This window comes from Falco naumanni, chromosome 6 (assembly GCF_017639655.2).
Source record: "Falco naumanni isolate bFalNau1 chromosome 6, bFalNau1.pat, whole genome shotgun sequence".
In the NCBI taxonomy this organism is placed as follows: Eukaryota; Metazoa; Chordata; class Aves; order Falconiformes; family Falconidae; genus Falco; species Falco naumanni.
The window spans coordinates 86,388,077-86,403,242 of record NC_054059.1 but is presented as its reverse complement, the minus strand read 5'-3'; the positions used below and the strand labels follow the sequence as shown (position 1 = coordinate 86,403,242).

The window sequence follows — 15,166 nt, the reverse complement described above, 5'->3', positions numbered from 1 at the left end:
CCCGCGGCCGCCCGGCCAACATGGCGCGGGCGCGGCTGCGGAGCGGGGCGGGCGCGGGGGCAGAGCGGCTGCCGCCTTTCGCGCTGCGCCCTGCGCGGCGCCGGCCGCGGAGCGGGGCACCCCACGCGTGAAGGCGGCGGGTTTCGCGCGGCGCCGCTGCGCTCGGGTGGGTATTTACGGTACGGGCGCGCGCCGGCGGCCGTTACGGTAGCGGGGAGGGAGGGGGGGGAGGAGGGACGACGTGCGCGGGGGCGGGGCGGGCAGTGCTGCGTGCTCGGCCCCGCGAGGCGCGTCTCCCTCGCGAGCTCGGTGAAAGGATTTGGCGCCAGGCGGGTCCGCTCTGCAGCTGCCGCAGCCGCACGAACCAGCCGCGCCACCCACCCAGCCGCCTCCCGCCGGGGCCTCGACCCAGCGCCGCCGCCGCCGTCCGCCCCAGCACAGCGTCGCCCTCCCCCCGCCGCCCAGGGATCGAGCCGCCGCCGCCATGAGCTGCTCGCCCGTGAACGTGAAGAAGCTGAAGGTGTCGGAGCTGAAGGAGGAGCTGAAAAAGCGGCGCCTCTCCGATAAGGGCCTCAAGGCCGAGCTCATGGAGCGGCTCCAGGCCGCGCTAGACCAAGAGGAGGCCGGCGGGGGAGGCCCCGCCAGCAGCGCAGTCGAGCCTGGCAACGGCAGCATGGAGGGGGAGGCGGCCGAGAGCGGCGGGGGCGCCTCGCAGCTCCACCAGGGGGGAGGCCCCGACCAGGCCGCGGCCTCCACCGCGGAGGACGACGACGAGGAAGGGCTGGAGGCCGCCGATGGCGACGCCATGGAGCTGGGCGAGGAGAACGGCGAGCGGGCGGGGGCCGGGGGCGGCCCCATGGAAGAGGAGGCGGGCGGCGAGGAGGAGGAAGAGGAGGAGGAGGAGGATGAGAACGGAGACGACCAGGGATTCCAGGAGGGGGAGGACGAGCTCGCCGACGAGGAGGAGGCTGCGGCCGGGGACGCCAACGGGCACGGGGAGCAGCAGCCGCAGCAGCCCCAGCCGCAGCAGCAGCCCCCGCCGCTCCTCCAGCCACGCGGCGCCGCCAAGGAAGCCCCCGGCAAAAGCGCCAGCGGCGCCTCGGGGTCCCCGGCGGCGGCCGCCTCCGGCCCGGCGGGCCCCGCCAAGCAGCAGCAGCAGCAGAAGAAAGCGGAAGGCGGCGGTGGCGGCGGCCGCCCCGGGGCCCAGGCCACCGGGGGTGAGTGTGCGCGGCAGGGAGAGGGGGAAAGGCCGTTAATCCCATCCCCCCCGTCGCGGGAGCTCCCATCGGGGGGGGGGGGGCGTGGGGGGGGGGTCGGGGGGTGACGGCCGGGAGGGCGGTTTCCGGGGCGCGGGCGCGACGGCGGCGCCTCCGGCGCCCCTCTTGTGCTGCCGCGCGGGCCCCGTGGCGCGAGCAGGGGCGCGGGTCCCGCGAGGGGCCGCGGCGCGGAGGAGGAGGGGCCGCGGCGGGGGGAGGTGCGGGGAAGGGGCCGCGGCGGCGGGCCCGAGGGGGGGGAGGGGTGGCGGCGGAGGGGGCCGCTGGGGCGCGCTGTATTGTGCTGAGGAGCGCTGGGCGGCGTGACGTCACTTCCGGCCTGGCCGCTGCACGGGATGGCGTTGGGAAGGCCGGGTACAATGGAGGCGGGAGGAGGCGGAATCCCTTCCCTGCAGGCAGCCGGGCGGCGCGGCCCCGCGCGGGGCTCCCGCCGGGCTGCCGGGAGGAGGCGCAGTCGTGCGGATCGCGCGGTGTCCTTGCGAGCGGCCGGGAATGTCCTGCGGGGGGGGGGGGGGCGGCATGGCGGCGCGGGAGGGTTTTGTGTTGCCTTCCCCCCCCCCCCCCCCCCCCCCCGCGATTTTTTTTTAATTTTTTTTAATATCATTATTTTTTCCCTTCTCCGTCTCGCTTTTCTGTGAGGATATTAACATCGAGGAGTGTACCAGCACTCGAGATAAAGCGATTTAGCAGACAGATTTTGAGTCTTTACAGAAAATTCCAGAGGCGCGTTTTTATCTTGGTACAAAGAAAAATTCTTCTTTAGGGTACTTTGCTCACGCTGTAGGTTCTTAACGGTTTCTAAGCTGGAACCATTGTATAGGACTTCATTCCCGATTAAAGAATCACTGCGTGTAATTAAAATAAATCATTATTCTCTTACAGGAGACACTAAAACGGAACAAAAACCTGGTGAAAAGAAGAGAGGAGTGAAGAGACCACGTGAAGACCATGGCCGTGGATATTTTGAATACATTGAAGAAAATAAATACAGCAGGTAAATGAGCATGATGCTGGGCAGCGTTTTTGGTAAAGAGAAGTGAACTGCGGAAATGTGTAATTTAGCAGTGTGAAAATGCATGTAGCTTTATTATCCTTCGGTTTTGTTCTCCTTAGGGCCAAGTCCCCTCAACCACCTGTTGAAGAAGAAGATGAACATTTTGATGATACAGTGGTTTGTCTTGACACTTGTGAGTAAAACATGCTTTCATCTTAAAACCACACTTTCTGAAATGTGGGGTGAATACATTTCTTGTCTTCCATTACTAAATAACTTCTAGGGAAAAAAAAACCCTACTAGAAAAGGTGTTTCCACTCATTTTCAGTATAGAAAAGAACAGAAGCATATATAGGTCTTTATATTAGCAGTGATAAGCTTGGGTTTTCCATGAAGCTTGTGATAGCATAGCGTTTTCTGAGCAGATCTTAACCAGAACACTAATCTAGCCTGAAAAGCAAGGTGGCAAGTGTAGAGTGAGCACAGAACACCCTGGAAACAGCTTCAGAAACCAATGATAACAGCACACGAGCTTTTCACCTTTTCAGAAAGTCCTGAGAGTCAGTAGTGGAGGTAGTTGTAGCAGTGGTATTTGAAAAGTGAGGTTGGTGCATAACTTGCTGAGGCCCTGTTTACATGTCGGCCAGCAGAGCATATTTCCACATTTTCTGGTAAATTTAACAAAAATATCAGGTAAGGCCTCCTTTAAAAGTGACCGATTCATGCAACCTGGGAGTTTGCAGAGCAGGGGGGTGATTTGTGCAAATAGGATGGCAGACAGAATTGGTCACAGAAATCGACAAATACCCAGAAACAGTGGGTTTGATTTTGAGGCAGATTACAAATGCCACTGTTAGTGGTGATGTACCATGACTGGGGCAGAGCTGACGTTTGTGTTCTGGAGGGTAAGTAAAGGCTTAGTGTGGTATTGGAAATCTTGAATAAGTGATGCTGGAATTTACTGGATTCTTAAAGTGCCACAGAAGGAAAGCTTAAATTTTGGTGTTGTCTGGCATATTTGCCAGTAGTTAGGGCAGTTTTTTCCCAATAAATGTTTGAAATTAAGGAGCTGTTAGTTCATAGCCAAGTAAATTGCAGAAAATGCCATCCCTGACACTTTGGTAACTAAATCTCAAGTATTAGCTGCTAACTTGGTGAGCAGCCACCTTTGTGGGAGCTGCTCACTTTTGCAATAACTGAGTAGTGACTACTTTTCATTATTTCTAGTAGAAAGTTTTGTTACTGGGCAAACTTTAAATCAGTGTGTCGCTAGACTGCTCAGAGATCAGAATCAAACATAGCTTTAAGACTGAATTGCATAACAACTTGGCGTGCTTTTTTCTGGACCGTAATGATCCAGACAAATAAGAGGTTTAGCACTCAAGCGCTTTTTATTACCAATGTCTTACAAGGAAGCTGGAACTACCAATTCTGCTCTCATTTGTTGTTCCAAAAGTAAACCTGCATGGGTGGGTTTCCTCTGTAATTTTATCTGGTTTCAGGTGACAAATAGAAGTACTGAGGAGAATACACTCGGATCGCAAATACTGTAGTTGCAACTGGGGATGGCTGTATGCAAACAACTCATGCATGACAGTTACAGTAATACAGGGAAGAATGCATTTTTGGGTACTTGGGCTGCGTGCTGATTTTATACCAGGGCAGAACAACTCATCCCGTGCTCGTTTTGCTCCTTGTAACTCTCGAATAAGTTTGGAGTTTCTTCTCTAGGTTCTTTGGTCTGGGGCATTGAAGTGCTATATCCTGCACCTTGTCTTACCATTTTTATTGTCTTTCTGAAACCTACTAGAAGATTAATTTGAAATTTCATGGTATGCAGCTCTGAGGATGCCTGTAAAACAGGGATTCCAGTTAAGTTCTGAGAGCGGTAGGTGAATTCATAGTGCGGGTAGTGTTTCTTAGGTAAGATAGGTTCTCTTACCGCATTCTGCGTTTTTAACCTATATGCACTTGACTTAACTGATTTCATTTTAATTGGCTTAATCTAATTGGACTTGCTAATTGACTATATTAACCAAAGACAGTACTACTTTCAGTACTTAAACAAAAATACTTGTGTTCCTATTTACTTGTCAGCTGCCTTTAGGTTTGGGCATGGGGGGTAAGAAGGCTTCCAAAAGGTATCTAGCAAATAATGCAGAGAGCACAATGCAGGTTCCTCTGCTCTGCGTTGACGGAAATACCCAACGTATTTGGCTGAGCTTCAGTCTGTAGCTCCATCTAGGCATGTGTTCAGTGGCTTTCCTGAAAGGTGCTGAGCGCTTGCTGGCGGTTTGTCTTCAAAATCACCTTTGAAAGCTGAAGTCAGCCTTTAATGCATAAACTTGGAGAACTGTACTTTATGTTGTAACTCAAGTAAAGAGAATGATTTTTATGTTGGCAGATAACTGTGACCTGCATTTTAAAATCTCAAGAGACCGGTTTAGTGCTTCCTCTCTGACCATGGAAAGCTTTGCTTTCCTTTGGGCTGGAGGGAGAGCCTCCTATGGAGTTTCCAAAGGCAAAGTCTGCTTTGAGATGAAGGTGAGTTAAACCGATGTTTTATGGGAAACTGTTCTGCATGCTTAAATAGAATATTCTTTATACTTGACAGGTTTTTTGGACTTAGTTGAAACTAATTCAGGTGAACAGGACTTTCAGAAGGCCTCTGATGAGCCTGTGAAATGGTTCATGATAAAAGGTGGCTCAATTTGCAGAACTGCTTTCTCTTCTATAAGAACTTTGATTTAACAAAAAAAAAAGCTTGCATTTGCCCTGAATGTATAACTTCTAGTCTCATTTTTGAATCAATAATTTATTTGGCACCTCAAGTATCAACACTTTAAGAATTTTGATGTTCGCTAGTCAGAAGTTTGCTTGTACTTTCAGAAGATTACAGAAAGCTTGGCTTCTTTTAAAAAGGGAATATAAATTATCCCAGCAGTCCTTTTTTCTGTTCCTGCTTAGTCTGAGTTTGACCTGCTCTAAGCAGGGATTTAGGCTAGATGACCTCCAGAGGTCCCTTCCAAGCTGAATAATTCTGACTTGCAAACACGGTGAATGGGAGTGTTTAGCAGGTACTTGCATTTTGGGAGCAAGAGTTCTCCTAAACGATAAGAACACGCTTTGTCAATCAGCCTTGTAATAAACAGATTTCTTGTTTGTTGATTAAAGGATAACAGGAAGTACAAAGCCTGACTTTTTTTTTCCCCTGACTTAACAGTGTTGAAGGCTGCTTTGCATATGATGTGCCTGTGTATATAAATGCTTACTCTGTTCTATCCCTCTAGTGCTTTCAAATACACCCCCTATGGTGAGGAGTGGGTAGTGATCCCATTCTTCATGCTCTTGCATTGAGTGACTTCTGTGTCTGTTGGTACCCCTAACTTTAGAAGGCCAATGAAGTGAAATTGATGTCAGTATTTATTGCCCTGTTCACTTTCAAATCAGTTTCACCTCAGTCACCTGACTTGAATAGTTGTGGAAAACTGGTAGGATGCTGATCAGTTTCTCACTTTAGTTTGGTGAAGTTTGTAAAGGCTGTTAGAAAATAGCTGGTTGCCTACAGACTCCAGTGCTTTTAGGTGTTTGGGTTTTTTTAATCTGGTTATGTTGTTTGGAAGCTGGCAGCTTGCCCAGGAAGTCTGCTTAATGTGGAAAGGGAGGAGTATAATATTTTCCCCAGTCTATATAAAACCATTTCTTAGTACATCATCATATTTTACTGGCAAAATAGTTTACTGTTAACCCCAAGTTTATGGCATTTATTTAAAATATATATATACACACACATCTTGTTTGTGATTTTAATACAGTATCAAAAAGATTAAGGCTTTTGTCTGCTGAGAGGGACGGCTCTGGCTTTGAGGTGCTTTGAAGGTATATGGTATCTTGCATCTTCATTGCCCCATGAGGAGATGAAACTATTTAGCCATTGGCTTGTGGTTTCACATACTTAAGCATGTTTTATTTTTGCAGAAGGTGATTGCTCAGACTTAGCAAAGATTTAACCAAAGTGTAAAGGTTCCAGATGTTGCCTTTGTGTTCCTGTCTTGTTACTGTCTAATAAATACTACGTACCTTTTCATGAATAATTTAAAAATAGGTTACAGAAAAGATTCCTGTTAAACACCTGTATACAAAAGACATTGACATACATGAAGTACGAGTTGGCTGGTCACTGAACACAAGTGGAATGTTGCTTGGTAAGTAAGACTTGAACATTTGATTATTTTTGTGTTACTGTGTGCATGGTTGAAGTTTTAAGGTTTTTTTCTTAGCAGATGGGAAAAGCTTAGTGACTGTAATTCGTGTGTTTTGAAAAGTGGTCTTAACTTGAATTGTTCAGTGAACGTGGTGCAAGAAAGTTTATTATTTGGAACAAATAAAATGGTTAAGTATTTGGGCCTGTAAGGAGTATGTGATTTGAGAGTTAATTCTTTTAGTGGTCAAGTATGGGTTGTGGGAGAACATTCTGGAAGACCTGACAAGATTAAGGATTTCTCCTTTTCTTGTAGCATCATAAAATAGGAAGAGGGTTTTTCTTGCTGGCCCTTTTCCACTTCCTGCCCCTCCTCCCACTTCTTTTTTGAAGTGTGGGGCATGGTGTAAGATTGAACCAGTGAAGAAAAATTCCTGGATAACTACATTGTCATCCTTTTGGCTTGGGGGGAGAATCCTCATTTCTGAAAGTAGCTAAGGAGAAAGTAGTACGACTTCATTACCTATATGGGAACTGATCATAATGGTATTGATAGCTGATACCTGCTGCTGAGATGCATCTTTGTGGGAAATGTAAATTAATTGGTATGTTCTGACAGCAGCAGCAGCTTTCTAGTTAAGTACTTAAGTTTCACCTGAATCCTTGTGGTTGATGCTTCCTGTTAGCTTGTTCCTTGCAGCTTCATCCTCAGCTGTTGCATAGCAGACATTCAGCCTAAACTCCCTTTTAAAATGGGGAGGGGTAAGTGTTACTGGAGACTAAAGTCAGAAAGCCTTTCTGACTAACTACGCTGCAGGTACACTGATACATAATCAGGTCTTTAAAAATGCTTGCTCATGTCTTTATCTGGCAGTTCAGTTTTATGTCAACATGAATCTGGAACCAGCAGCATGAGGCTTTTAAAACTGGGATGGGGAGATGCTGCTGTTCCATCTCAAGTGATAGTATTTGTGAATAAAAGAATGAGCTGTAGCTCTTTGGGGGTCATGGCTTGTTTTGGCATGAATAAGAACATTCTGAACAGCAGCTTGCTTAAGTAGCTGTGAAGTGATTGTATTTCTAGAAGGTTAGGTGAAAATGCCTCTTTTTAATAAGTTTAAATTACTTCTTCAGGTGAAGAAGAATTTTCTTATGGGTATTCTCTAAAAGGAATAAAGACATGCAATTGTGAGACTGAAGACTTTGGTGAGAAGTTTGATGAAAATGATGTGATTGGATGTTTTGCTGTAAGTTTTCACTTAATATTTTCTTTTGAGGAAAAACACCCTTGAATTTTTAGCCTGCTTTATGAGAAGCAGTAAATCAAACACAGAGAAACTTGGAGCAAGAGAGAGTATTTAACATAGGGAGGAGGTAGAAAGAGCAGGTATTGCCTACCAGCAGTGACTGCTGTCAACGTGTCAAGATCACATATGCACAGACAAATGTGTTTAAAGCTTTTAAAAAAAAAAGAATCTTAAACAAGATGATCGTTGCCAGTAACTTATTTAAGACAACTTTTAAGTAGTTACTTTATGATGTAGCAGTGTATAGCCAACATAGTGATACGACTAATAAAACTTTATAGAGCGAGGTGAGTAACTTTATCCAAACTAATGCTTTGTCTGAAAACCAGAATTTTGATGGTGACGAAGTGGAACTCTCATACTCCAAGAATGGACAAGAGCTTGGTGTTGCATTCAAAATAAGTAAGGAGGTTCTTGATGGGCGACCACTCTTCCCACATGTTCTCTGCCATAACTGTGCAGTTGAGTTCAACTTTGGTCAGAAGGAGGAACCTTACTTTCCTGTACCTGAAGAATACACCTTCATCCAGAAGGTCCCCCTGGAGGATAGGGTCCGAGGACCAAAGGGACCTGAGCAAAAGAAGGATTGCGAGGTAAGTTTCTTGGTGAATAATCTGAAAGTTGTTAAAATAGATGAACAGAAGTGGTAGAGTTTAGGCAGACTGTTGTACACCACCACTCTGACCTTTTTGTTTGGGAGCTTTAATACTTGGTATCCTGTGACCCTTCACACACATACGTAACCCCAGTGCCCCTGCGAGCCTCACTCGGTTTACATTAGGCTTGCTGGTCTAAGCTGAGTATTAAAGAAGAATCTTTGAACTAGTATCTCAAGTACAGATCTGTCGTCATAGGTGGTGATGATGATTGGCTTGCCTGGAGCTGGCAAGACTACATGGGTTACCAAACATGCAGCAGCAAATCCTGGGAAATACAACATTCTTGGGACAAATACTATTATGGACAAAATGATGGTAAGTGATAATACAGTATTTTGTTTGTTCATACGTTAAAGACTCGCTGTAAACCTGAGGTCTTTGGCTACCATGGGATTCTTTTGTATCAAAGAAATACAAGAAACTAGCTACTGGTTAGCTAGAAGATTTTTATCTTGCTGGGCTGCTAACTTGTACATGGCACAGCAGGATTCTGAAGCTTTTTGTGGTACTGCGTAAGAAACAGTCAGCTGTTGTTGACTGTTTAAGTATCTCTATTTCTCTTTATGTTGCTGTCCTCAGAACATTTAGCTTTGACTTAGTGACGTGGTGAGTGTACCTTAGGTTCAGCTGTATTGATTCACCTAGAGTCTTTGTGTGTATAAAGCTCTTCTGTCTTTAGGAGGCTTTGGGAATTTCATTCAAAAGTTTGTAGCTGTGGCCTTGAATTTGAACAATCCTTGAAGTCAGGTGAAAAATACTTAGAAAAAACCCGTCAGCCACATGTATCAGGCCTATTTTTTTTAACTCTGGAAATCTCTCTGTAGGTTGCAGGTTTTAAGCGGCAGATGGCGGACACTGGAAAACTTAACACGCTGTTGCAGAGAGCTCCACAGTGTCTTGGAAAGTTCATTGAGATTGCAGCTCGTAAGAAGCGGAATTTCATTTTGGATCAGGTAGAAGCTTCAGTGACAAATGGTTAAGGAAATTGTTATAGGCTGTAGTGCAGTAATTAAATGGGATTAAAGTTACATTGTAATAGCAGTTGTTTCACTTACTGACTTACTACTCATTCAGGGGACGCAGAGTTGAGATATTACTACAAATGCTTGTCTGAACTTCTCTGGATTTATGGGATGTGGGAGGAATAGTGTTTTAACACGTGGATATGAGCTCGTAACTTTGCATTATGCAGCATCTTTATGTCCAGTTATTTGTAAACTTCATTGCAAGCTCTTGTAGAGGTGAAGTCTATACACCATAAGTTGACTTCCTTAACTCTTACAATGACAGCTACGTGTAGTAAGTTACTGCATTTTTTTCAGACAAATGTGTCTGCAGCTGCGCAGAGGAGAAAAATGTGCCTGTTTGCAGGCTTCCAGCGCAAAGCAGTTGTTGTTTGCCCAAAAGATGAAGACTACAAGCAAAGAACACAAAAGAAGGCAGAGGTGGAGGGAAAAGATCTTCCAGAGCATGCAGTTCTCAAAATGAAAGGCATGGAACATAATCCTATACTGTGTTTTAGGATGCTGAGTATCTGTTTAAAGGATTAAGTAAACGTGAAGTCTAAAAAATCACTTTATCTTAAACAGTTGTACTTAAACAAAACTGGAAGACTATTGTAACTTGTAGGATAACACTATATTGTGTTCCCTCTGCTGCAGTCCTTAACACTACTCAGTTATGCTGATATGCTTCATGCAGATGCACAAAGCTGTCTTGGCATAAAGTGCCCTATATAAGTGACGTATTTGGCAGAAACTGGTATTCTGAGTGGAGGCTTATAAAAGAAAAAAAAGATACAGGCAGAATGTTTTCGAGGTTTGGAACAGTACTGGCAACTCCATGAAGACCTTTTTATTTCTTTTGTCACTGTTACATTTCTTAAATGCTCAAATTATGTAATTCTGTCCCTATGCTGAGGGAATGCAGGGGGTGGGAGGAAGAATGGGAGAAAGGTGGTTAAATTACGGCTTTGATTGTAGCTGAATGTAGATGCTGAATACTCAGTGTTTTTGCAATTATAGGGAACTTCACACTGCCAGAGGTAGCAGAATGTTTTGATGAAATAATCTATGTAGAGTTGCAAAAAGAAGAAGCTCAGAAGCTTTTGGAACAATATAAAGAAGAAAGTAAGAAATCTCTTCCGCCAGAAAAGAAGCAGAACACTGGCTCAAAGAAGAACAAGAAGAGCAATAAAAATCAATTTAATAGGGGTCAGAGAGGACGTGGAGGATTCAACATGCGGGGCAACTTCAGAGGAGGAGGTGAGCCTAGAAATAAGCCAGTCAGTTTTGGAGGTTTCTGCTGCTGGAGGAGGGGAAAGTCTGTAGCAATTAGTACAAAGTGAATTGTCCAACTTGTGAAGTGAGGATTGGCAGAGACCTGGATGACACTGTTCATGTGGCTTGAGGCCCAGCTTTCAGTTTTTATGTTAGTTTTGGTGTTCACTTGCGTGTACCAGACTGTGTTGGGGGGGGTGGGGGGTGTAAGTGTCATGTTAAAAATACAAATTTTTTTTCACTCTGACCAGGTGACTTAATATTTTCGTTGACATTTTTGCACTGAATGATGGACATCTTCTGTACCATCATTATTTTGAAAAATAATCTTTACCTAAGAAATACTTAAGACCTAACAATTATTTGATTGAAGTAACTCTTTCCCTGCAGTCCCTGGCAATCGTGGTGGATACAACAGGAGGGGAGGCAACATGCCTCAGCGAGGTGGTGGAGGTGGCGGTGGTGGCGGTGGCAGCAGTGGTGCAGTTGGCTACCCATATCCTCGTGGCCCTGTCTTTCCAAGCAGAGGTGGCTACTCAAACAGAGGAAACTATAACAGAGGTGGAATGCCCAACAGGGGAAACTACAACCAGGTGATGCTTTCGGGGGGCAATGGTTTTTTTGGATTTTTGGATGATGTTAGAAAGGTTTGGTGGCTGTGAATAACCTCAGACTTGGTTGTGGTACTACGCTAATCCCACACGAAAAGGCCTGGCTTTGTAGTTCAGTGTATGTGCCCAGAGCTCTGAATGTTGGCGTGAGAAACACTGATGCTGACTGTTTAAAAGATTAAGATTTCTTTTTAGGGGGTGTTTTGATTTTTCTTTATTTTTTTTTTCCGTCTCTCCACATAGTAGTAACTGTTGTTTAGCCTTAGGGTTAAGGTGTCTCTTTACCAAGCATTTGGGGAACTTTCTGGAAATAGCTCTGGAGAGAGTCTTTGTTTTGGTGTCTGGTATCAAACACAACTGGTAAAGACATACTGGTGATGGAATATCAGTGGAAGTATTTGAAAACATAATTTGGATTACTGCAGAGCCAGCAGATGGAGCCCAAGCCAGTAACCATGGCTCTGGTCTGTCTGATGCTGACAAACAGGGGAAATGCAATATTTTATCTACTGGTGTCATTGTCCTTTGTTTCTTGTACCATAACTTTTATTTGAAGTTCTGTGGACTAGCTCTTCTTCTATTTTCAGTTGTGTGACCCATATCCCTTTGTCTGATCAGATAACACATCCTTATAGCAACTACCGCCTTTCCTAACTAAAAATAGGCAAGCTCTTGTATTTTTAGTTGTCCTGCTGCAGTTTAGCAGCTGGAAATAGGGTGAGTGAAAACTAGATTAGCTGGCTTTCCAGACCACTGGCAACAAGAGTTTGAGCTGGCTTATTAATTCCAAGGTTCTTGCTCCATGTTTAAGGCACAGTTCTTCAGAGGGGGGAAACTGTTTGTATCCTAGCGTTTTTCAGGGAGGTTATGGTTTTGGGGGGGTTGTTTGGTTTTTAACCTGTTACCTTGCATTTGAAAGATTCTGTATGGTGTGTGGTGTTTGGGTGGTAATACAAAGATCGTTACTGGTTTTGCAAGATTACGAAGATTGTTACACTTGAAAAATCTGTATACGTGGAGTAATTAAAAACCGTTGTCCTCTTGCAGAACTTCAGAGGAAGGGGAAATAATCGTGGCTACAAAAACCAATCTCAGGGCTACAACCAGTGGCAGCAGGGTGTAAGTAGTCATAGCTTTACCTTTCTGCTGATTGTTAACTTGAATGTTTCAAAACACTGTCTGTAGTAATTAATGTGTAATCAAAACTGGATAGCAAAATCTTGTAATGCTAGGTGATAGCGCTATAAATAGTTTCTGTGCAAAGCTTAATCTGGCTTGATGGTCCTGATATATCAAATATCAGCTACGGCTTATCGGTCTTCATGGTATGTAGTATTTGGCTTCACGTTACTACTGTGAAGTGAACTCTAACTGCCTTCGGTTCTTTAGGAACTTGCTGCTGTTTGAGAGGACTTGTAATCTGCTCAAGTTCCAGGAGAACTAGATGTTTGTTAAATGCTGCCTTTTTTTTTTTTTTCTGTAATAAATGTAACCATTATGTGATTACAGGTTAAAATTAACTATTTATCCATTTATTGCAGCAATTCTGGGGTCAGAAGCCATGGAGTCAGCATTATCACCAAGGATATTATTGAATACCCAAATAAATGAACTGATACATATTTCTTCAAAACCTTCACAAGAAGTCGACTGTTTTCTTTAGTAGGCTAACTTTTTAAACATTCCACAAGAGGAAGTGCCTGCGGGTTCCTTTTTTAGAAGCTTTGTGGGTTGATTTTTTTCTTTTCTTTTTTTGTACATTTTTAATTGCAGTTTTAAAGTGATTCGTAAGAGAACCTCAGCATTGTGCACGATAAGAGAATGTGTCAGTATTTCAGGGTTCTACATTTTATCTGTAAAATGTGACTTTTTTTTTACCACAACAAAAGTAAAACGTTGCTTTGTACCTGGTGTCTTTTTATTAAAGAATTTTCTCCTTTTTCCCCATTCCCCAATTTCTAAGAAACAGTCGTGAGTCATGTCACAATACGATAGAAATGTTAGCAACCAGATTCGTATGGAGGCTCCTTAGCCCTCATAAATACCATGAGACTATGTAAAGCTCCATATTACACTCCATCCTCTCTGTGAAGCTTCTGGGTGGGGAGGGGAGGAGGGGGAGGTAAAAGTTTCTGGCAATAACTAGGACTTTTTTTTGTAACATTTGGAACTCAATAAGATGTTGGGGGCAAAGAGGAAACCTGGGGCTAAATAGCGAAGGTGGAGTGTATGTAGAAGCTCTTAAAGTTGTAAAACTTGGTTGCATTATTTGTGGAGGCTCAAACTTGTGAAGGTACAACACCATAATTTCTTTTCCATTTGTTCTGCATTTTGATTCTGAAAAGAAGCTGGCTTTGCCCATTTCTTATTAAACAAAACTTGTTGTAAATCCAGTTGTCTAATGGGATCTATATGAAGTTAGCTGTGTGTCTGTATAACTCTTTTCCCCACAAAATACTGTATACCTAGTGTGCTTGTAGTAGTTACTCCACCATTTTGTAAGCTAATGAAACTGTGAGTCACCCATTTTATATCTAATTTTTAATCATGTCAATTCTCAAATGGGTGTATCTCCTTAGCCTGCTGATTCCTTTTCTCTTTAAAGAAAGTGGGTGGAGAAATTTAACTCTAGACGTTTGTTTGCAATAAAATAAATTCATTTTACTCTTGTTTTGGGATTGTCGCCATCAGGGTCTAAAATCCCTTTAAGGCTATAAAGAGGAAGAGAATGTATGAAAGCGGTGATGTTGGACAGTTTCAAACTCATTACTGTATACATGCTGAAATACTCGTGTTTCGTTAAAAATCTGAACTGGTGGTTGCTCTGTTAGAGATATCACATGTATAATCTCACAGTTTTTTAACATGGTTATATGTATAGGGCAAAAGTCTTTGAGTTGCGCTTGCATCATGTAAATTCACTGAACCTATTTATTGTAAAACAGACGTGAGGGAAGGAGCAGGGGAAGAAACTGGACAGGGAGCAGGACAGGAGGGTTGTGGATCATGAATCCTGGAGTCGGGACAGAGAGCTTCAATTTGTTTTAACTGCTATTTTGTTCAGATTTATGCTTTTGTAAAATTGTAGTGGCAATGTTAGCTGCTAATTTCCTTGCATTTTAATGCCGTAAGACAGGGGAGAGAGAGAACCGTCCCAAGTCGGACTTGTGGCATACGTGTGAGAGCACATGTCACTGCCAGCATCTGGGCTTGGGAGTTGCCGTGTCCCTCATGGCGGCGTACAGACTAGCGGAGGCTTACCAGCAGCAGCCTAGGTGTAGAGTCGGTGTAGCGTGCTTGCAACTTTTTTCAAATGTTAGTCGATTTCTAAGTCTTCAGAAGTAAAGACAAAGTTGTGTTGCTCTTCTAGCCTTTATAGCAGATGACCTTGCATATTGACATTAAACATTAACAGCACCACCTCCTTGTTAATATTGCTTTAAGTCATCCCTTTTCTTTGAACGAGGAAAATGTAAAAGTGTCTTTAAAGGACTATTTAATGAATAGACCTGTGGGGGATCTAAACCCCAATCTGTTTTGCTGAAATGGAATTTTCTTTAGACTTGCAAAAAGACCTTAGTGTAATCGAAGTCCATCTCCCTTCTACCTTCCTCACCAGAACTAACACTTTGTATGGAGTGCTGATCCTTTGCTTATTTTGGTACTCTATAAAATTATATAGTCATAAACTGAAATATAAGAGCCTACACTTAACTATGTGGTTGTAAAGCTTGTATTTTAATTCAAAAGTCTGGGATGTTTTGTTTTCAATTCTTCAATATATGGTGTTTGGAAAAAAACAAAACAAAAAACGACAAAAAAAACCCCCTTGACAACAGCT

At 44.1% G+C, this 15,166-nt stretch overlaps 1 protein-coding gene across 1 annotated transcript; it reads left to right on the top strand.

The window, feature by feature from the left end:
* Nucleotides 1–271: 271 nt before the first annotated feature.
* On the top strand, nt 272–13,989 carry HNRNPU (heterogeneous nuclear ribonucleoprotein U). The gene is made up of 14 exons (XM_040597444.1): nt 272–1,217; nt 2,157–2,268; nt 2,388–2,461; nt 4,673–4,812; nt 6,374–6,473; nt 7,604–7,716; nt 8,106–8,369; nt 8,631–8,750; nt 9,260–9,388; nt 9,758–9,926; nt 10,460–10,699; nt 11,105–11,307; nt 12,373–12,444; nt 12,867–13,989. The coding sequence occupies exons 1-14, from the start codon at nt 485–487 to the stop codon at nt 12,918–12,920; spliced, it is 2,523 nt and encodes an 840-aa protein (XP_040453378.1). The 5' UTR covers nt 272–484; the 3' UTR covers nt 12,921–13,989.
* Nucleotides 13,990–15,166: the final 1,177 nt, after the last annotated feature.

Bases quoted from the DNA above. Each gene is read 5' to 3' on its own strand.
- HNRNPU (XM_040597444.1), top strand. From the start codon at position 485: ATGAGCTGCTCGCCCGTGAACGTGAAGAAGCTGAAGGTGTCGGAGCTG. The intron at 11,308-12,372 runs GTGATGCTTTCG...GTCCTCTTGCAG, and splicing joins ACAGGGGAAACTACAACCAG to AACTTCAGAGGAAGGGGAAA. The intron at 12,445-12,866 runs GTAAGTAGTCAT...CATTTATTGCAG, and splicing joins ACAACCAGTGGCAGCAGGGT to CAATTCTGGGGTCAGAAGCC.